At 41.7% G+C, this 22423-nt stretch overlaps 1 protein-coding gene and 2 long non-coding RNA genes across 12 annotated transcripts; 2 read left to right on the forward strand and 1 right to left on the reverse strand.

Annotated features, from left to right (window-relative positions):
• The first annotated feature begins 395 nt into the window (after window positions 1-395).
• LOC116921909 (membrane-associated guanylate kinase, WW and PDZ domain-containing protein 1) lies at window positions 396-18649 on the forward strand. 6 transcript variants are annotated; one of them, XM_045172485.1, is made up of 17 exons: window positions 396-808; window positions 2586-3144; window positions 9020-9253; window positions 10139-10613; window positions 10703-11151; window positions 11832-12023; window positions 12283-12594; window positions 12727-12974; window positions 13127-13326; window positions 13454-13957; window positions 14043-14713; window positions 14795-15135; window positions 15406-15476; window positions 16120-16183; window positions 16327-16503; window positions 16626-16761; window positions 16895-18649. In XM_045172485.1, exons 2-17 carry the CDS (start codon window positions 2655-2657, stop codon window positions 17305-17307), a joined length of 4977 nt encoding a protein of 1658 aa, XP_045028420.1. In that variant the 5' UTR covers window positions 396-808; window positions 2586-2654; the 3' UTR covers window positions 17308-18649. The 6 variants fall into 6 exon arrangements, with proteins under 6 accessions (XP_045028420.1, XP_045028423.1, XP_045028419.1 ...); XM_045172488.1 differs by lacking the exons at window positions 396-808; window positions 2586-3144 and adding an exon at window positions 7185-7315; XM_045172484.1 differs by lacking the exons at window positions 396-808; window positions 2586-3144 and adding an exon at window positions 7900-8665 and having other exon boundaries at window positions 10703-11118.
• LOC123471303 lies at window positions 6443-7096 on the forward strand. The gene is made up of 2 exons (XR_006645764.1): window positions 6443-6818; window positions 6938-7096. It is a non-coding gene; the product is annotated as an uncharacterized LOC123471303 (long non-coding RNA).
• Window positions 18161-22345, reverse strand: LOC116921910. Of its 5 annotated transcripts, none has more exons than XR_006645758.1 (3): window positions 22217-22345; window positions 21381-21722; window positions 18161-21312 (listed from the first exon to the last, which is right to left on the reverse strand). It is a non-coding gene; the product is annotated as an uncharacterized LOC116921910 (long non-coding RNA). The 5 variants fall into 5 exon arrangements; XR_006645759.1 differs by having other exon boundaries at window positions 18161-20493; window positions 21171-21312; window positions 21381-22297; XR_006645757.1 differs by having other exon boundaries at window positions 18161-20939; window positions 21208-21312; window positions 21381-22293.
• Window positions 22346-22423: the final 78 nt, after the last annotated feature.

Genomic DNA, 22423 nt, shown 5'->3' on the forward strand with positions numbered 1-22423 from the left:
TCAAACACGAGCAGAAATATCACTCACGCCATACGAAAGGGCTTTACATTGCATGACAACCACAAAGGCAGCCGAATATCCTTCTGAAAAAAAAACAAAAAAACTCTACTAACCCATCGCAAAAATGTTGGGCTAAACGAAAAAATGTTTATCGACTGCCGTGACTAGGGTACCACCTTGCGGTGTTTTTTTCCCATTCATTCTATATATGTTTCTATATATGTTAACACAACGTATCCATTTTCATATAAAAATGAAGAAAATCTTGTTTTTTTTTTTTCAAAAAATATGCACGAAGATGACCGTTTCCTCTCTAAAAAACCCTCCGCGCCCTCAGGTGTCAAACATTCATCGCGAGGAGGAGTCTCTGAATGCATGAGTTTTTGTATTGTTCAGTCTGCGCCAAGGTGTGCTGCCGGGACGACGGTCCATAGTTACACTCCCGTTTGCTGTGTGTTCTCTGTGCCTGTGTGCTTTCTTCTTTTTCATTTCTTTTGCGTCTGTGTGTGTTATTTAAAAAACATCGTCGTCGATTTCCAAGACGCATTTTCCTTGAAAAAAAAAAAAAAAAAAGGCATTGAAAAATTTAAGTGCGTGGTGTTTGTGGTGGACCGGAACTCTGTGTGTGGACACACTATACGAGCACATCCTGTGGCTTCTTCTCTTTTTCTTTCTTTCTTCATCACATGCAGGTGCAACTGTGGCATTTCATAATAAAGGATACCTTGTGTGCAGTGAAGTTTGGCTCATCACGTCATCACCAAATTGATTCGATGAGTGACTGACTAAGGAATTTGTAACCACTCGAGTACGTCGTTTTTTTTTTCATTTTTCATTATTATTTATTATGATAATTTGGCTAAATATAGAATTATGGGCTGCATTCAACCACAACGACAACAACCATTCGAAAAATAATTAAGGTCTCGTTAGATACCTCGTGACTGTTGCAGACGAATTTTTTCTGCCCCAAAACGCTGCCGTTTATCGGTTGATTTAGTAGTTTTGACATACAACAAATAACAAAACGTCACGAACAAGAGAATCTTATCGTGATAGTTTTCTTTTTTCCTAGTTTTAAAATAGAGTCACGAGCCTCCTGAAAAGAGGGGGAAAAAAGCTGCTCACGTGGTTGATCGTTTCACCTTCGGAATCAATTGTTTTTCATTTGTTTTTGTTTTTTTCACCCAACATTGTCTGATTTCTTTTTGTTTCTTTGGAAAAAAAAACCAAAAAAAACACAATGATTTAAATAGTAAAGAATGTTGTAGGCGCCAAATATTCAAACAAATCGGCCAAAATCCACACAGTCACGAGGGGGTACGAATAGTAAACAAAAACGTGAAAGAAAAAGAGAAAAGCTTTCTTTATTTCCCAATATGAAATTTAAAAAAAAAAAGAAAAGAAAAGAAAATAACAAACTCAAGTCGGTACACCGCTTGATTTTCTCCTAGTCTCAGAGACACGAGTCAAAGAGGGAATAACTGGGTCATCTCCCTCGTTGAAGCTCACGAACGGCCGTAAAAATTTCTTCAAAACTTTGAAAACATCGTTTCTTCTTTTAAAAATTTTTATCTTTCATCTTCAAACGTCTGCAATTTTTCAAACGTTTTTCGCCTCTTCTCGGCAATTCTGACTTTGAACTAGAAAACTGCTCTGAACCAGTTGAAAACGGTAGCAATCATGTAACGTTTATCGACGACCATGTTAAGACCCGTCCAGCTTGTTGTTCTTCTTTTTTCTTTTCTTTTTTTTTAAAATTAAAAACGCAGCCGTTTGCATTTTGTGTGAGACGTTGCATTCTAGAGAACGAGACAAGAGTTCACCGTGAAGCAGTCACACAACCACCGCTAGCCCCAAAAGGTGGGAGGAGGGTTTACGTTATGTGTGTGCAAAGGTGAAAGGGGTGGGTTTTTTGTGTCGTGAACCGCTCCCGAAGATAGCCCCGGGGTGGTTTCCAGAAGAAAAAAAAAATGGAGGGTTAAGAAGAAGCTGGGCTGGCGCTTGTCTGTGGCGCAGCCTTATATGCATATGGTTGTGCGTGTGTGTGTGTGTGTGTGTGTAACGTTTGTGTATAGCCAGGCAGAGCCAGCAGGTGCGTCCGTGTGTGTGTGTAATCATCGAAAATGTAGGTAGAAGAAGACGCTGAGAGAAATGTGTATACATCATATGTATATACGACCTAGTCAGCTATAGAGAGAGAGAGAGGGGAGGAGGAAAAATAACAAAAAACAACTACTAGCAATAGAGGAGGACTGCAGGAATCCAAAGTGGGCTGAAACATTATTGAGGTCGTTGTAACTGCTGCTGCTGCTGCTTTTATTCTTTCATCTACTTCCTTCTTCTTCTTTTGAATTTTTGTTTCCAAATGCGAAATTCTATTTTGGAGGGAAATTTTTTATAGGAAAAGACAAAAAATCGTCAATCATCTCGGTTAAATTGTTTTCCGGGTCATCTTAAAAAACTACAAAGAAAAGCACTTAAAAATTTATTAAACTTTTTTTTTTTTTTTCTGTCGTCCTTTTTAAATGATAACAAGAAAAACACTCGGATCATTAACGTTCGAATTTTGTTGCCCCATTCAGTTTTTGCTGAACATTTTGATAGTTGAATAGAAAACAAAAAGGAAGTGAGAAAAAGATGTCGAGTCCAGGATGTTGATGAACAACCGCCCGTCGTCGGTAGTACCCGGACCGTCGTCATCCGTTAGCGGAAACCTTTCCCATCACCAACAACAACAACAACAACAACAACAACAACATTGGAGTTGCGACTATAGAAGCCACACCTTAACACACCTCGCCCGACTGCTTCCGGATGAGACGGCGCTGGAGAATGTGTTGAGTGAAGCCATTAGTGGCGGATCGGAATATGGTCAACTCATCGTCATCTCGGTCGACCTCTTTCGTACTCATTGGCTGCACATTGAAGACGGCGTCACGACCGCCGATCCGGCTGCTGGCTGCCACCAGAACAACCACAAGTTTTTAGCCGTCTTGGATGTCGATGGCCGGCCCGTCTCGGGTTTTACTCGGCGTGACTTTCTGGCCTGGCTCATTCATCGGCTCGTTCACCACAACAACCAACAACAACAACAGACGGACGTCATCACCGGTGTGCAAATCACCACCGCCCCTTTAACAGGTTAGATCTTCTTTTCTTAATTAAATAATGGTGATGATGTATCCCAATTTTTTTTTTTAAACTAAGACAACAAAAAACACGTTGGGGATTGAAAACACAAATGAATAGGCGCCCGACGATGTGAAATGGAGAGATCATAAAATGACAGATGAATTGTAATAGACTGAAAAGAGAAAATGAAAAAAGAAAAGTCTTGATGTTTTGTTTGTTGTGGGAACAAATGAGAAAAGGTATCTGATGTTATCGGATGAGTTTTAATATTTTCCGAGACCTGGATTGAAAAATTCATTGGCTTTTTACGATCATCATCGCTTTTTCATTTTCTTTTTCTTTATTTTTTTTCCCCCTCCTGCTAAGGCAAACGGAGCATCTTATATTAAAAGGAAGGAAAAAAAAAAAGATAATCGTATTTTATTTATTCAAGATGAGTCACGTTCGACATTGTTTTCGGTGAGAAAGAAGGAAAAAAAAAGCTAGCGATCAGTCGTTTTGGAATCAGCCTTTATTGCCGTGTACTTGTTACGCCTTCTTTTTGCGGGATTCGGAAACGAAGAGGCGGTCGAGACATCATCAAAATGTTACTTTTTTTTTTCGTTTACTGGAGAAATCGAGGATGCAGAACGTCTTTTAAGGGGCGTGTGTCTTCGTTTCCCTCCATCATCGTCATCTACGTGTTTGAAAAACCGAAACATTTCCACCATGAAGTCGTTCCAATTTCGATCGTTAGATGGCGTGAAATCGGTTTAGATATTGTCCATTAGGCGTCGCTCAAGTGCGACAGCTAGAGGCACATGATTTTTTTTTGAACAGAACAAAAAGTTGGATGTTGCCCGCAGGGGGCATCGGTCCTCTAGCCGTCTACGTCTCGCACTTGTTTTCCACTACGTGGTTTTTTTCGTTTTTCTTGTGCCCTCTTCGTATTTTCCCTCTTTTCTCCTTCCGTTCTTCTCCTTTTTGCTTCTTCTTCTTGTTCGTCCTATTCGCCTTCAGCTGCGCCGCCATCCACAAGTCGCCACCACCAGCGCCATCGTCAAAGCCACCACCACCACCAGCTAAGGTAGTCGAGCCAAAAGAACTGCGAGTGTCTAGTAGCGTCAACGTGTTGCTAACTCGTCATCGTCGGCGAAACACAACAAAAAAAAAAAAAGAAGAATTGCTCGAATTTTCTTGTGTGTGCGTTGGAATGGAAATGGCAGCTGGACTTGTCTGATGGACATTTTCTAGATCGTCGGCATTTCTTTCGTTTCTATCCCCTTCAGAATTGAGAAAAAAAAAAGTGTTGGCCTTCGCCATGTTTCAGATTGTGTCTCGTGTGCGCGTCTGTCAATGTTTTAATAGAGTGGCGTTCGTTTTTTGACCAGTTTTTTTAAAAATAGCTATTTCGAATTGAAATAGATTCGTTGTTCTATCGGCAGTGGTGTTCTCTCTGTGTCGTGTTCAAAAGTGCATTTATTTTGTGTGTGGAAAACTCGGTTCACTAAAGGATTTTTGACACATTTCCCCCTCAAGGTAATACTTCAACTGTTTTTTGTTTTGTCTTTCTACGCACACGTCAGACGCGCCACTTGTATGAATTTTTTGTTCCTTTCTGCTACATTTCTCTTGGCTTTATTCAAATGGCGTGTTTGTGTGTGTGTGTGTGTGTGTGATACACTAACGGGATTGATTTCCATATTGGGTCGTTTCTTGGCTGCAGCCATTTCGGCGTTTTACCATAAAACAAAAAAAAAAAATCCAACAATCAAAAATTTTGTTCGTTGTGTCCCCTTCTCAGAACTTGTCTATTCCTCTTTACGAATTTTATTTAGACATATATTTTTTTTTGTTTTCGTAGTCTCCAATATGGCGTACATAACGAGTTTTTCGGCCCTACCCACACGGCCATTTTATTTTCAAGGAAAAAAAGAAATAAATAAAAAAGAAATACAACGGTCACTTCGACTTTAAAAAAAGGGGGGCCCTACATGTGCCGGCCATATGGGGCCGGCCTTGATTCTTCTTTTAGCTTTTGTTTGTTTCAACTCACAGCGGAAGTTTTAGAATTGTGGGGGACCCGTTGAAATATGATCATCACATCTTGTGAAAGAAATCTTTGACACCCTACAAAGAAAAGAACAAAATTCGAGTAATGTTCTTCTCTTTGTCGCACATGTGTTTAAAACAAAAACAGAAAAAGTAGAACGCCTTTGGGGGTCAGGCCGTCGCTTCGAGCACTTCAATTTTTGGGGGTTTTTTCTGTGTCATATCGGTCAGTAATCAGTTGGAAACCGACCACAGTTTGGTCCGTTTTTTTATTTTTATTTTGTTTATTGCGATTGAGTTGGTGTGAGGTAAATGGGGCGTGGCTATCGAGAGACTTGGCTGCTGCCCTTATGGCCGACTCGTTTTTATCAAACTAATAATAAAAAACAATTTTTTCTTCTTCTTTTTTTTAAATACAGTACTTTTTTAAACAAAAATTAAAAAGTAGAGCATCTCGTGTGTGTGTCTGGTGTGTCGATGGATGGATACCATCTGTTTCCCCACCCTGGCAAATGTTTTTAAAGTACACAGGAAGATAACAAGTTCCATTTTTGTTTGTTTTTTAAAGTGAAATTAATAGACATGATGGTAGTATTTCTTTTTATTCAAAGACGCACTTGAAATACTCGAGTGTCTTTAAAATATTAGCCAGAACACCTAAAATGATTAGAAGGGGGGGAAAACGAGGCCGTATGGATAATGAACACATTGCGTCGTATTTTTTTGTTTCTTTCGTACCAAGTGTGTTGCGCAAAATTACAAAAACTCTTTTTTTATTTCTTTTTTTTTTGGGGGGGGAGACTGCGCACTTACCGTTAACGCAGTGTTGCGGAGTTGGTGCGTAAACGAGAAAATGGGGAAAAGAAGAAGCACGTAGCTGTGCACTTTTCTTTTTTTTTTTCTAAATTGAATTCTCTTCCCTTGGGTTTGTATGAATTTCCTCTCCCGTAGCGACACGAAAAAAAAAACAGCTGACCGACCGGGAACGGTTTGTGTCGTCGTTACGGAAGCACGATGAACCCGTGCGTCCGTTTTTTTTTTTCCTTTCCTTTCCTTTGGCGTGCCCAAAGAGTTTTTTTTTTCTCTTTTACTGGAGTGCTATAGGAAAAAAAATCCTTGAACTAAGTTCCGACTTCACTCGCTAGGTGGCCACGTTTCACCGGCGGCGAGGCCCCTAACGGCGGGCGCCTTCTAATCTTTTACTGCTGGCTATAAGATAGGGGATAGAACTTTTCTCTTTCTTTCTTTCTGTTTTTTTTTTTGGGGGGAGGGAGAAATTGGGCGTGTGTGTGTATGTGACTGTGAAGCCCCACGTGTGTCTGCTAGTAGTTAAGAACTGTTTGACTGTCGCAGTCCTTGGGTGAGCCCCGTCGTTTCAAAGTTCTCCGTCCGACTGGACATTTGGTTGTGATCCAACAGCTCTACTGATTCTCTCTCTCGTCTATCTGTGTACAGCTATTTCTTGATATCGACGCGTGTCTCGATTGTAGTGTTGTGCAAAGTTTTGATTTCGCCATCTTGGAATATTTTTTTTTGGCGAATTTTCATTTCCCGCCAAAAGAAAAAAAAAGAGGAGACATTTTAAGCTCGTGAGAGCGCCATCTTTGTGCCGGTAAAAAGTTGTTTTGTTATTGTCGGCCATTGAAATGCAGGTGAGATCTTTTTTTTTCGATAAGAAAATCTTTTCTGATAGAGAATCACATGCATCCGAGCGTGGATCGAAACACCTCCAAAATTCGTGTGTGTGAACCATTTTTTCTTTTGGTTTCAGTCGGTTGGCAAAAGAAAGGGACCACGATACAAAAAGGAAATTGATTTTGATCTTCCCAGAGAAATTTACCCTCCTACTTTATATTTCCTTTTTAACATCTAGATCTTTCTCTTGTTTTTTCTTCGCAAAAAAAGAAAGGAATGGCCATTTTCTGATTTATCTCGTTTTCCTTTTGGTCTCGCACGTAAACATTTGTCCGCCATTGTTCTTCCTCATTCTCTGGTTCTCCCGCCAAAAAAAAAAACAACGAAAAAACAAAAGAAAACGAATTTGTTTTTAGGGATTTGGACAGTTGTTTATCTACTTTTATTTTTGGTTGGGGTTGTTTCGAAACACTGAAAAGGACTCCACCAATTTTCACACACACACTCAAGTGGGGTGAGTTGAATTTATTACGAAGTCTACTACTTACTACTTACAACTACACTTTCCATTGCTGAAAGGTCCCAGTCTTGACCTGAACCTTTTATTCCTCCCCCCTTAAAAAAAAAAATGTACATTTTTATTTACCTGAAAAGAAGAGACTCTTTGGGGTTCATCTTTCTCAAAAAAAAAAGGGGGCGACCTGATTAGTGTGAAAGGTGGGGGGGATAGAGAGAGAGAAAGAAAAAAAGAGATGTTTCACCTCATGTTGCAGGTAGAATAGCTGGAGGGCATGTCTTCTTCTTTGCTTCTCCTTTTCAGAAGATGGGACGACGAAGAAGAAGAAAAGGTTGGAAGAACCTCTGCACCAGTGGTTGAATGCAACTTGCATGTGCCTTCCGGGTGGGTTCCAGCGCATTCCTCAACTCTCTCTCTGTCTTCGGTTGCTTTAACATATATACACGCACATCGGACTTTTCTTTCTTCAACATACAGACAGAACCTTTTTTTCCTTCTTCTTCTTCTTCTTCTTTTCGTAGCCTTTTTTTTTTTTCTGTATATTTTTCTCGTCAAAAAAAAAAAATAAGACGCGCCCAGTTGGTTCGTAGTCGCCAACCGATCCGGTTTGTTTTGGCCTTGTCCACACATTGAAAAGATTTGTGTGCGTGTGTGTGTGTATTTTGTCCGTGTAGAGAGAGAGAGAATTGACCGGTTTCACTGCTAGAAAGAAAAGAAAGGTGTCTTATTGTATTTGAGCTTGAATTTCCGGCCGCGGAATGAGTCATTGAACGCGTGATGAAATGCGGCTACTAAGAACTTGCTGCGTTTGCCAATGTCGTCGTAGTAATAGTGGCAGTAGCAGCAGCAGCAGCAACGCTCACCGCAAGCGAAGAAGGCGAAGAACAAGTCCGGGCAGCGAACGTGAGTCGGTCAGTGGGAGTGAAACTGGCGTTGCGGAACCGCATCGAACGGAAGCCGTCGATCAACGGGCCAATAGTCGACGGACGAATGGTGGCGGCAGTAAGCGCCGCCAGCGTGCCACTTACCGCTACGAGGTGGTCTATCGTCGCGAAGAGTTCAGTCACGACTATCTAGACCGTCCAGAAGTGGAGGAAAACGGTGGCCACGTACCGCCCGTATTCCGGCCGGTGCCGGAAGGACAGCCGACCGATTCGCAAGCGCTTCAGCTGCAGTCTCAAGTCGTTCCGTTCCAGTCGGCTGATTATAGCCTGTTGAGCAATTACGGACGACTGGAAGAGTTTCATCCGCCAGCTCTGCACACGGCCGTTCATAGCTGGCAGCAACAACGTCAGCCACAACAACATTCGTCCCACGACGATCAACCCCTCTATCAGAATTTCGGTGGTACTGTGTCCGTCTCTCTCCCCTTTTTTTTTTTCCTCTTTTGCCGAGGAGAGACTGACACCATTTTTCTTTTCTGCGCTTGTCCAGCTTTTATGAGGAAAATAGGAGATGTTTGTTGGCAGATGGCAGCACCAGTTTAGGCCTCTTGAATCTCCCCCTTTTTTTAAAAAAGTTGTAACTTTTATGAATAATAAAATAAAAAAGAGGAAAATAACGGGATTGGCGGTCGCCATTCAAACAGATGCAGACAAAAATACCTCTTACGAAAAAATGTTGTTCCATTTTTATTTAAAGGGGGGAATAACAAAGTTGTAATTCCTCTTCATTTTTTTTTGTGAAATTCTATTTTGACAGGTGGTTTAACGAAGGATTTACGCGAGTACTTGACGACTCGCTTCGCTAAAGGCTCTGTGGACCATGAACTGCAGACGACGATTCGAGACAATTTGTACCTGCGAACAGTGCCCGTGACGACACGGCCGAGGCGGCCAGGAGAAACCGACGGACTTGATTACACATTTCTCAGTTTGGAACAGTTTCGCTTGCTGGAGAAGAACGGCTCGCTGCTCGAAAGAGGCATCTACGACGGTGAGTGGCAAAACGAATGGCGATCCGTTTAAATCTTTTTTTTTTTTTTAATCCGCATTCCGCAATCGATTTCATTTTTATTTTTTAAATACTAAACCACTCGATGATTGGCATTTTGGGCTTCCACCTTTTGTTTTCTTGATGGGAATTAGCTCGACGTATGTGACGGTTTCCTTTCCGCTCTATCCCACATTTGAATGGCTTCTTCCGGATGGGATTTCATTGATTTAACCTCCTCCTCTGGCATTATAATTTTTGTTTAAACCTTTCAACAACACAAAAAAAAAAAAAAATTCAAACACCCGCCTATATACGATGGAACGACATTTGATCCGGCTGCATGTTGATGAGTTTTCAAGCTGAAAAATAAAGAAGAAAAGGGTAGCCACACACACACACGCACACAAAGATGAAACGTACGCCCAAGTCGTGGTCGGCTTCTTTGCCACGATCGACCACCCGTCGTGCACTCGGCCGGATTGTCGCCACACCGCCGGTTTTGCTACGACGCCAGCGATGGAGATCTTCTTCCCATCTGTACACAACCACGCCCACTTTTGATTCCGATAACTTTGCCACCGATTCCGCCAGCCTGTTGCAGTCACTAACAGACGAACCCAACTTAATATTTTCTTCTTCTGAGTCTTCTGAGTCTTCTTCCATGGCCGGCACTCAATCCGCCCTCAATCCCGTTCTGTTAAACTCACGATGGTCGACAGGTAGTTTTGGCCCAACCACATGTCTGTTTCATGTTGTTGGCTCTGTCTATCGCTTTCAACGTCCAGTCCAGCGGAATGTCCTCTCATGAATTCGTTGAAAAACATCAGAAATTGAAAACAAATTCTTAAAATTTTCTCTTTTTTTTATATTAAAAAACAAAATTAGGAAATTATTACGGGACTCCGAAACCTTCGTTGGATTCACCGTTGGTCTTACCGTCCACTCCTTTAGCACAGTCTTCGACATCGGCGTTGCTCCAACAGCACAACAACAACAACTCGTTGCTTTTGCTGGCCGGAGCACATCCCAGCTCGGAGGGTAAACGTCGCCGAAATCGTTCGAATGTGGAAGCGATGGCCGCGGCACAGAACGACGGCGATGCCGACCCAAACAGTGGCATCGATCACTCTTCCATGCAGCAGCATCTGAATCCATCGCAGAGGATGGCCGCCGGCAATAACGCTGCAGCTCCCATTTGCAATAATAATAGTATAGGTGGCAGCAATAATAACATGTCGATTCCGAGTTATCGCGAAGACGGTGGCGGTGCCATGGGCGGACTATCCGAAGCCGAATTGGGTCCATTGCCGCAAAATTGGGAAAAGGCGTACACGGAACGAGGCGAAGTTTATTTCATCGAGTAATTTGAAACAATCTTTTGCTATTTTTGTTGTATGATTTTACATTTGTTTAGAAATCCTAATTTTTTTTTTTTTGTTACATTGCCAGCCATAATACTGGAACGTCTCAGTGGCTGGACCCGAGACTGTCCAAAATCCAGAAAAAGTCGCTGGAAGAATGCGCCGAAGATGAATTGCCCTACGGATGGGAGAAGATTGACGATCCGACGTACGGGACGTACTACATCGATCACGTCAATCGCAAAACGCAGTACGAGAATCCGGTCACGCAGGCGAAGAAAGGCGGCAGCGGAGCCAACGAGACTGGAACTAGCAGTCCGCCGGCTCCACCCGCAACGAGCGGCCTACCCACCACTGGCAATGCCAGCAGCACCGATTCCGGGAACAGTACCTACCCCCGTTTGAAGAAACAACAACAGCAACAACAATCGAACGAGAGCGGAGGAGGAGGAGGACACAATGGCAACAACCAACCACCGGCTCCATTACCCAAACGCTCCAATAGTGAGTCCAGATTAAATCTCCACGGTTACGGAGGTAACTGGCCCTTTTCTGTCACAACAATTAACCAATTTCTTCGTTCATTTTTTAAAATAAATTAATGATATTTTTTTTCTTCTTCCTCTTTGGATGGTGATTGGACTCTTTTGTGTTGACCCCCGAGTTCCTTGTTTTTAATAGCGTTTTTTTTTATTTCATTTTAATTTTCAAACGTCGTTTGGTTTATAAGGAAGAAATAAGCGAACTAGAAACAAAAATTGGCTCTGCTTTCGTTGCAGTGGCAATCATATCAATAACGATATAGTGCGTGTTTAAAAGTGTCGATTGTTTCGACCTCAATTTATTTTTTTGAACCAAGAATGTTTCAAACATTCTTATTTTTTTAATGACGTTTGAAATCGTTTTGGGGAGAACCCTCCCGTTTTTGTTTTTTCTGGGTGGAGGAGAAAACAGATTTTATTTCGTCTAGTCGTTTACGTCAGCCATTCGAGACGCAGCTCACGCAAGTTCCGCTCTCTAATAACATCTTAAAACTCTCTCCCCCCCCCTCCATTTTTTAGTTTAAAACTACAATTTAATTTTTCCAGCTTCCAAATGGGTCTCGGTCATTAACAATTGGCATTCGTTTAAGTTTTTTCTTCTCCAGTCGTGGCGTCGTTGGAATATTGTATATATTTTGTTTTAATGTGTCTGCTCGTTTTGTGCGTGTGTTTCAGGTTACAACCGACCGTTTTTCACGAGAAATCCGTCCGAATTGCAAGGCGAACGGATCTGTACGACGTTGCTCAAATCTAACCGCGGACTGGGTTTCACCATCGTCGGCGGTGACGACAGCGAAGAGGAATTCCTCCAGATCAAATCTGTCGTTCCGCACGGACCCGCCTGGGTCGACGGACGCCTACAGACCGGTATAATTATATATAACCTACACCCACTACACCGAATGATGAATCATCGATTCCCCGTGCTCCTTTGGTGGGCTCCAACACACACCCGCAAACATGTTGATGTGTTATCTTAAGAATCTCTAAAACAAACGCCCATTCTTATTTTTTTGGGGGGGGGGATAAATTATTGTGTTTTCTGATTGTTTCATCACGTCACATTTTCTTCATCATTAATCTTGTTTTTTTGTTTTGTTTTTGTGCAATGATTTTCTGGGTAAAGGCGACGTTCTGGTGTACGTAATGGATCAGTGCGTTCTGGGCTACACCCACCACGATATGGTGAACATGTTCCAGTCTATAGCGCCGGGCCAGGCCGTTGCGTTGGAAGTTTGTCGAGGATATCCTCTGCCCTTCGACCCGAACGATCCCAACACTGAGATTGTGACTACCGTGGCCGTTGCCCAGCAGGACGGCAATAAGGGGCCGTCTCGTCCCGGAAGTGCCGACCTGCTCATGGGCTCCTCTTCATCCGAGCATCACCACCACCACCACCACCATCAGGATAATAACGACATGGCTCACCGCTTTGACGGTGAGAAACGGGAAGCACAAAACAACAAATGGATGGGGGGGGGGGGCAGCCCTTCCTTTAGAACCAACTCGTAAAAATTGTGTGAATGGCGGATGTTTTTTAAAAATGAAATGTTTCCGAATTTCGTTGCAGGTGATGAGTACGGCGATGGAGGAGTCAATGGCAATCCATCGGCAGGTCCCAACAAGGTTGAATTCCTGACTGTTCAAATAACGAAAGGGGCGATGGGCTTCGGCTTCACGATTGCAGACAGCGCCTACGGCCAAAAGGTCAAGACCATATTGGACAGGCCGCGTTGCAAGAACCTCCAAGAAGGAGACATCCTGGTTGACATTAACGGCATCAATATGCGACACATGAGTCACGGCGAAGTTGTCCAGGTAAAGAAAAATGAGTTTAATTTATTTTATTTGTTGTTGTTGTTGTTGTTGATGGCCGGTTGATGACCGGCTGATGGCCAGAAAAGGGGAAAACTACTTTTTATAAATTTCTTGTTTTGTTTTGAATCAAAACTTGATTTCATCGTACGCAGGTGCTGAAAGATTGCGCTTGGGGTCGCGAAGCATCCATTACTGTGCAACGTGGCGGTGCGGCAACGCCCACTAAAAACAAGTGGAAAAAGGGGGGAATTAAAGAACAGGACCAACAACAACAGCCGCCCGTCAGTCCGCGCAAACCTCCAGTCGGTGCTGGACTGTTTCGCAGTAAAACGCCCACCGCAGATCTTTACAGGTTTGTTTTGTTTGTTTTTTGTTTTTGAAATGTATCACGTTGTTTTACAAGTTTTCTTACACAAGGACTTTTTATTTCTCAACTGAACGTGTCTTGACGAAACACATTTTTAATTTTGTTTTTACAGCGCCCAGACAAAGGAAGTGGTGCCCATCAGACCGAAAACGCCACTGGTGGACACACGCAACCGGCCCAAAACGCCCTCTATGGGAGTGGGTATGAGTAGCGGTGGTCCAGCTCAGCAATCGTCCCTGCCGGATCACCTGGAACAGCACCGCGAAATTAACCGAACGCCAGTCAACGCTCTGGCGGAGCAATTCCAGAACGGGATGAATTTCCAGGAGAATAACGGTTACAATAATCAGCAACAACAACGGAACGTGATGAATCGAAGCCGAAGTCCAGGCAGGGAACTCGACTCGCATCCGTCGTCGATGCAGATGCACTACGAGAACGGCCTGCCACCGGACGCTGGTTATGGAGGCATGCCCAACGGCTATCCACCTGCCTACGAGTCGGATTACGGCCGGATGGGTCAACCGTCTCGCAATCCGCGTGCCGATCCCTACGCTCCCAATCCCTACACCGGTGGATCGTATTCCATGGATGCATCCCGTCCAATGGATTACGGGTATATTTTTTTTTTAATTACTTTGAAAATTCTTTTCTGTTTTTTTTTCTAATTTATTTATTTCTTTTTTTAAAAAATTAAATAGTTACGGCTATTCAGGAATGAATGGCCCAAATGTTCCAGACTATCCGGAAGAGAATCTAGGCCAGTTTCATCGCCAAGATTCCGGCTACGGCACGCAACCGCAGTCGGTGGTTGTCGGTTACAGCAACAATAGCGGCAATAGTGGCAATAACGTCCTGCGTCAGAATGCTGGTGGACCGGGCTCATTCGCCCCGCTCAAAGAAGGCACCAGCTTCGATCACGATTTACCGTCGTATCCACCGAGCATGTCGACAGGTCGGCCGGACGTGGCCATGCGGAGGCCACCGAACAATAGCGGCGGCAATGGCAACGCCAATCCACCAGTCAACTCATCTGGCCAGCAATCGCTGCCGCCGCCGCCGCCGCCCGGCGAATGGATGGAAATGAACGTGACGCTCTTAAGACACGAAACGGGTTTCGGTTTCCGGATCGTTGGCGGCACAGAAGAAGGATCGCAAGTCTCGATCGGGCACATTGTTCCAGGCGGAGCAGCTGATCTGGACGGCCGGCTGAGGACCGGCGACGAAATTTTGGCCGTTGATTTAATGTCGGTCGTCCACACATCTCATCACCACGTTGTCCAGTTAATGGGCGCGGCCGCTCTCAATGGCCGAGTCTCCATTACGGTCAGGCGCTGGATACCCCTCCATCCATCGTCCATTTCTCCTCAAGGTATACAATGAATATTGCCCATAGATGCCGCTAGCATCTCTCGTCCAGTCTCGAATTCAATTGCAACGTGTTTTGCCCTAGATACTGGATATCCAAGCGGAGTAGGTGACGGCAGTGGCATGATTTACCCGTACGACGTGACGGTAGTGCGTCGCGAAGACGAAGGTTTCGGTTTCGTCATCATCTCGTCGGTGACAAAGGGCGTCTCGTTTATCGGGCAAATCATTCCCGACAGCCCGGCCAAGCGTTGCAGTCAGCTGCACGTCGGTGACCGCATTTTGGCTGTCAATCATCACGACATATCCAGGCTTCACCATGGCGATATTGTCAACCTCATTAAAGATTCGGGTTACACCGTTACGCTCACTGTTGGTCCGCCTCTCGACGATACTGCCTCCAGCAACGCCTCCAATTCTCACCGGGTAAGCTTTTCTTTTCTTTTCTTTTTGTTGGGGGAGGGGGGTAATCATTTTTGTTTGTTTTTTTATTGAATTTTGTTATGGGACGCTTTTATTAATTTAAAATGATAATAACTGAAAATTTAAATGGATGGGGTGTTGGTTTTTGCCTGCCGCGCTTTTTTTTTTTTTTTTGAATCTGCTTTTTGATGTGACAATTTATTTTTATTTTTTCTTTGCTTTTTGCCTCTCTTTGCGCATCTATCGCTTCCTATCCTTAAAAAAAAATAAAAGTCCTCCGATGCCATGGTAACTGCCCAAGCCTTGCCCGCTCCTGCTAGTGACGGTACTAGGAGCCCCAACAGGTATTTTTTTTGTTTTTGTTTTCTGTCCTTTTCTTCTTTTTGTTTTTATTTCATATATTTAAAAAGAAAAGAAAAAAAAATGCTTTGGGTCTTTTTGTTTCCCTCTTTCTGGCTCTTTTTTTTATCAAACTTGTTTTTTTTTTTTTTTTCCTTTTCTTGACAATGAAAAAAAATTTACATTCGCTTGACCTTTTTTTTTTTTGTTCGAATCGAGTCATATTTGGTTATGAGCGATCGAAAAGTCTTGTCATTAATAATTCATGACAAAGAAGGAGAAAAGAATTCTAGATTTTTCCGATTTGATTCGTCGGAACTCATTAACCGATGGCTGATTGTGGGAAACCTTGACAATTAAATGAACAGAATTATTTCCTTTCTTCTTAATTGATAAAGAAAACGGACGGAATATCTGAAAATTCGTCGCGCTTTTTTTTAAACAACTATTTACGTATCTATGCTCTTTATCACTTATGTCTTAATAAAATTAAAAAAAAAAAAAAGACCCAAAGGAAACGCAAATGATTAAGACTTTTTTTTTTAAAACTCTTTTTAATTCTTCGTTTCCTTGTACATTTTTTTCCGCCTGTGGCTTTTTAAAACAAAATTGTGGCTTTATTTGCTGATGGGTTCATGGTTTTTACAGAATTGACGCTTATCACCAACAGTATGTCTACAACCAGGAAGATCAAATCGATGGGCCGATGATTGTAAGTTTCCTTGTCCCGGCCGTCATCATTTACACAAAGACGGACAACATTTAAAAAAAAAATATTAATTGATCGTGTCAACGTTTATTTGCATAGCGGCACGACAGGATTTTTAAATTTCTTTTGTTTTGTTTTCGATTTAGGACGGATCTGAGGCCTACCCGCCCATCGAAGAGGATCAACTTTACGCCGTTGAATTGAGCCGAGGCACGCGAGGATTTGGGTTCAGCATTCGAGGCGGAAGAGAATTTCATAATATGCCGCTCTTCGTTCTCCGCATCGCCGACAATGGCGCTGCCGCTCAAGATGGCCGTCTAAGAGTGCGTTTTTTTTAAATAATTAATTTCTTTATAAAACAAAAATTCGTGTGCCATTTGTCTGCAAATGACGTGAAAATTTCTTGACGATGAAAAGATTAATTTTGTTTTGCTTTTTATAATAGGTGGGTGATCAGCTGATTGAAATCAATGGCATCAGTACGAAGAATATGACGCACGCGGACGCTATCGAGTTGATTAAAAACGGGGGGATGGTGGTCCGTCTTCTACTCCGGCGAGGCAACGTTGCTCCTCCCATGGGTAATAATAATAGTATTTTGGAAACCCCCCTCCAAAGACAAGCGATGAAGATGAGAAGAGATTTCGACCAAGGCTTTAGAGTAATCTGTTAGATTGAAAAAATAAATTAAATTGCTCTTATTGGTTGCGACAGGTGAAAACGGGCAGATGTTATCGCCTTCAACCACGGGCTCGCCAACGACGCCGTCTGGCATGATGGAAATGATGAGACCCAACAGTTCCATGGCCCAGCCTCATCACGGCTCTTATGGCAGCAATGGACCACTTTCCCAAAATCACCAAACAGATAGCCGCATGCCTAACGGCATTCCCGTTGGCCATCAACAGCCTCCACCGCCATCTCAGCAACAGCAACAATACACGGGACCGCCGCCTTACATGATGGGTCCGCGTGGGATGCCGAATGGCGGCATGCGCGGAAACGTTCCCGCTCCATTGAACGTTCCGCCCAGTCAGCGCAATTTGAACGGGCCTTTAAGCCACAGTTCGCCGCGTGTTATCGGTGCAGCTGGCAACGTCGCTGGAGATTACTATTGGGGTTCTTGAAAAGATATCCCTTTCATTTGTTTTGGTTTTTTTTTCTATTGATTATTAATGACATGATGACAATCGATTCGAACAAAATCGCGCTCTTTTTTTTTTTTTGGTGTCTTTCTACCACTGTTGTTCTTCGTTTCCCATCCGTTTGGAACAAATACGTGATCCGATACGACGAAAACAAAAATTGTTGCGTGAATCCGCCGGGAAAAAAAAAAAAACTCTCAATTTTCTTTCTTTTTGAGGTTTGGGGCTAAATTGAAACATCGACCTTTATTTTTTTTTTTGTCCAAGTGCCTCTCTTTTTTTTTTTCTTTTCTTGCCCTCCCCCTCACTTGGAATGATTGACTTAACAATCCTTCATTGTATGTAAATAAATTTTCGAGAATTAAATTTCTCCTCTTCATCGTCCCACATCATGGCCAACCAAAGAATGATTGTAACCATCGCTCTAGATCCTCTCTCTCTCTCTCTGCCTTACGCGTGAAAACAAACAAATCTTTTTGAAATTTTTTTTAATTTTTGCGCCCCCCCCCCCCTCCTCCATTTCTCGTATATAACGATTTCTTCCTTCCTGGTACTTGCCGAAAATGGTCGGTGTTGACACGGGCGAACGCAGTTATCACGATCTCAAGTCACCCCACAACATTAAAAAAAGGACATCCAAATTCATCTTCTTTCAGACGACATACACAACTACTTAAAAAATAGTAATAATAAAATCAATTCACCTTGAGACGGTGTGGCCTTGAGAGAGAAGTTGACGAAACAATCCCGACAGACGCAATCGAAAGACATGCCATGTGTGTACGTGTGGGGTATATATATATTTATATATGTATACTATTTGTGTGTGTGTGTATTTGAAAAAAAAAAAAAAACAATTCTTTTGTTTTTGCTTTGTCGGTTTTTTTTTTTTTCTATATTTTGAAATCCATCGAGTCTTTCGTACCCCCCCCCTCCGCTGTTGACAATAGTATTACGTAACTGACACGACAGACACCACCTTGTTTTCGGTGACCGATTTGTTTTTGGAGACGAGTAAAGGAGACACGACAGAAAAAAAAAACAAAACCTGTCCTTTTGCTAATTTGTTTGAATTGTTTTAGCATTTTTTTTTTTTGCTCACCTTGTTAATGAAGAGAGTTAAAGAAACACGTTTTCTTCTTGACCATTTAAATAGCCTTCACGTGTGTGTGTGTATACAATGTGCCTCTCCATCATTTCGTTCGGTGACTTACGTTTTTTCTTGTTTGTTTGATTATTTTATCGCGCTGTGCTCACTATATACTTGTACACCTTTGGCCTTATATTATTATCAATTATTATGACATAAACAATTTCTTTTTTTTGTTGACTTCTTTCCTTTTGATCGTACGCTAAGTATATTTTGTATAATGTCATTTGGCAGCAACAACAAAACATGTGCTATGAGCTCTAAAACATTTGTCCAAGCCCTGGGGTTTATTATATTTGATTTTCTTGCAATTTCAATTGATGATATGGTGTGTACAGTTTTTAATAGCTGTGCCAATTTTCCGAGTATGCTCGCCATTTATAACAACAAATGAGAATGAATTATTTTTTCAATTATTATTCAACGTGTAACTGGGAGTTTCGTGTGAAACACATGTTTTTTTGATTGCGTACTGTGCAAGAATTTCTTGTTTCTTTCTCGGCGTAACAACAACAACATTTGTTTCTTTTTGCTTTTCTCTCGATGATCGTTATCGAGAAGCACGAAAGAAAAGAAAAAAAGAAAATACACACAAAAAAAAAATACCCTGAGATTTGAATAAATAAAAATGAAACAAAACAAAAACAGAAACTGGTTGATGAATTGTTGTAACTGCTTTATTAGAGTATAGCCTAGTTTCTTTGTGTTCCCATGCTTTGGAAAACAAAAGAGTCTGGTGGATTCTGTTGTTCGTCTAGACGATCATCTCAATCGATATCAATTTTGAGTCTCTTCTCACCCATACGAAATGTAGCTAAGCTTCGACAACTTCTCTTCCTTTTTAAAAAAAAATAAAACAAGCCCAATTTGCTATTGGGGAATGTGAAACACGTCCAACATTTCTCGATGGATATCATGCAGAAAAGGGGTACAATTGAAAAAATAGTCTTCCGTTCGAATGATCCGGTATCCATCCGACAGAAATCAAACAATAAAAACTGATCCCTTCAACTGCCAAACTGGACACACACACACACACACAAAAAAGGGATCACCAATCTTTTATCTTGCGCGAGAAATAGAAAAGGCTGAGAGAGGTAAAAGGATCAAATGGCAATATTTAGACAAGCGTACAAGGATCTATGCTGGAACCAATGTGCGCATTTTGAAATAAAAATAAAAATGGAACAACAAGGGTCATGTGATACGTCCGGTATGTTGTTTTGCACACATCATTTTTTTTTTTTTTTTCTTCAGCTCCAGCGATCAACAGATTGCTACATTCACACAATACGAAAATCAATGTTTGAATATTTTTAGCAACTCTTTTTGGTTCGAATTTTCACGATTATTTCTCCATGGTTTGTTTGTGCATGTTAGCATAAAAAATTTAAAAAAAGGAGAATGATTGACTATCGACAAGACTGAAAAACAGGTGTGATGAAGAAAGACCCTTAATTTGGAAATTCTGAAAATAACCAACACACACACACGTGTAAAGGTATATAGCAGGTAGATAGTATAACGCCGAATTTCGTTTTTACATATACATAAATGGCGAAAAGAAACAAAAAAAAAAAATGCCTCTCATTTCTCCCCCCTGTTCAATCGCCCTCCCCTTATTCTGTCAACCTGACGGATGGCTGAATCGTTTTGCTCGACACGACTGTTTCTTCTTCAATTTCTGTTTGCATCGCGAAATGGAGGTTTTTAAAAAACCGGTAAAACAACACGAAAATTATGAAATTCGATGAAACTCCCCCAATCAAGTGAAGTAACGAGCAGCTCAAGTCCACAAATGAGGACAAACTCAATTTATGTGTTTAAAAATAGAAACATTAATCTTTTATGAAATTACATATTTTTACCTGCAAACCGACAGAGATGCATTTCTCTACCTGAATGATGATTTTCTTTTAAACGGGCGATCAACAGGAGGGGTTTGTTTTCTTTAACCACAAAGAAGAAATTACCATCATTTTGAAATGTTGTTTTTCACCAAAACAACACGTCGTGACCTTCAAAAAATAAAAATAGCATCAAATCAGAATAAAAAATAGAGAATATTGTGGTTCTTTATTGATTGGATGTTTCTTCCCCTAAAAGAAAAGAGTCAAGTTCTTTCGGCTGCGTCTACCTGCCGGCTAGGCTAAATATAGACACACGGAGGCAACCGTTCTCAAAGTATCGATCCACCTTTTCAGCACTTCTCTACCCTCTCTCATCACGTTTTATTTCTTTCTCGTCAGTTTTCATTGCAACGGCTTTTTTATTTTTTTCAGGGATTCGCGTCTTAACGATCCCGAACAGCATCATAATAATCGTTAAGTTTATCATGTCATAATTTTTTTTTTTTAAATAGGAAGGAATCAAATGTTTCTATTTTCGTTTTCCAGGCCATGGATTATCTTAGGCGGACCTTGCAGTTCATTGTGTACGTTCCCATCTAGGAGCATAGAGAACTCTCCACACCCAAAACAATTCAAAATGATTACCATTGTTTTATACAGTCGTTATCTTTTTCAGTCGATCTCTTAATCTCCAGTGTAACAAACACAATTTTAGAAAAATTTTAAATGATTTACACAAAAATAGAAAAGAACTTCCCGGCCTTGTTTTTTGTGTGTGGATACTACACTGAATGATAACGAGCTGTATAAAAATATGAGGCAAAACACAAGAAAGCTCCCATTACCTTTAAGAAACATTGAGATTCCAAAAAAAAAAATTACCTTTTTTTTTTTTTCAGTTTCGGTGGGAGGGTTGATGATGTTCCAGCCGCAATGTGGGTTATCTTATCGTGCCCTTTTGGGTTAAAGCGAGGGGGAACTCTGAGTCTACGTCAACAACAAAGATAAATGTTTTAAGATAAATACTAAACAACTGTAATAATAGTTTCATCCACTAATAAAATTCAGAAAATAGTTGAAAAGAAATGATTGCCGACACAAGTTAACTAGCACGCCATTCGTGTACGATTGCTGGTTAGGCTCCATTTGAAGGTCACACTTGAATGTGTGGTACCTGTATGGAGGATATAAATAGCAACAGCAGCCCGTGCCAGTTAAGAATATCACGGAATTTAAAATTTTCTTTACCCTGTGGAATGAATACAAAATGAACGAGCGTGAAACGGATGAGGTAGGGGGGGAAAGATGGACGACCAAATTTTGAACAAGAAAACAAGTTGCGGGATTCATTTTGAAATCACGAATTATTCGGAAATGAGATAACGTTTTTTGTTACCCTGGAAAAACGAGAAAAACAAAACACGAATACATTTTTTCGAATGTTTTTAACGAGATTTTCCAGGTAAACGGCCATGGCCAGGAGACAAAAAAAAACATTGGCAGCGTCGTGATCGTCATGTGACGTCAATCTATCTTTTTTTGAGTTTTTTCCCCCTTCGAGTTTGCGGTCGTAGATTAGTGGAAAAGAAACACGAAAAGACAATCCAATTTTTAAAATCTTTTGTCACGAAACAATGTGGAACATTTGCGAGACGAAACGATGAAAACTGTTGAAGCACATCACTTTGTTTCGCGAAAGTACCCCACCAACCCGCCAAAGTTTATCGGCTGTAAAAAGATGGTGGCGACGTGCGAACGTTTTCTCGTCAGATTTTGCAATAGGAAATGTTGGCCAGTTCTTTTTGTCTCTCGTGCAAAGACATTGTCGGAAAAGATTGACATGATGTACAAGAATGTGCAAGACGACAAAACAAATGAAAAGGAAACGAACCCCAAAAATCGAGAGAGGAAACAGGTGTTCCACGTGCGTGACAATCCAGAAAATGCCCAGTCATTTTGGTATCCTTTTTTTTTTTCAGGCAAGTTTCGCTTTTTCGACCACCGTGGCGCTGCAGTGCTACGCTGTTCTGCATGCAATGCAGTGCAGGTGTCGCGTCAGTCGTGCTCCAACCGCCTCGGTGGTCGTCCGCATCCATTT

This window comes from Daphnia magna, linkage group LG4 (assembly GCF_020631705.1).
Source record: "Daphnia magna isolate NIES linkage group LG4, ASM2063170v1.1, whole genome shotgun sequence".
NCBI classification, from domain to species: domain Eukaryota; kingdom Metazoa; phylum Arthropoda; class Branchiopoda; order Diplostraca; family Daphniidae; genus Daphnia; species Daphnia magna.

Excerpts from the sequence above, each read along its gene's own strand:
- LOC116921909 (XM_045172483.1), top strand. The coding sequence starts at position 8,101 with ATGCGGCTACTAAGAACTTGCTGCGTTTGCCAATGTCGTCGTAGTAAT. Across the intron at positions 12,024-12,282 it reads CGACGGACGCCTACAGACCG|GCGACGTTCTGGTGTACGTA; the intron begins GTATAATTATAT and ends TTCTGGGTAAAG. Across the intron at positions 16,762-16,894 it reads CAACGTTGCTCCTCCCATGG|GTGAAAACGGGCAGATGTTA; the intron begins GTAATAATAATA and ends TGGTTGCGACAG.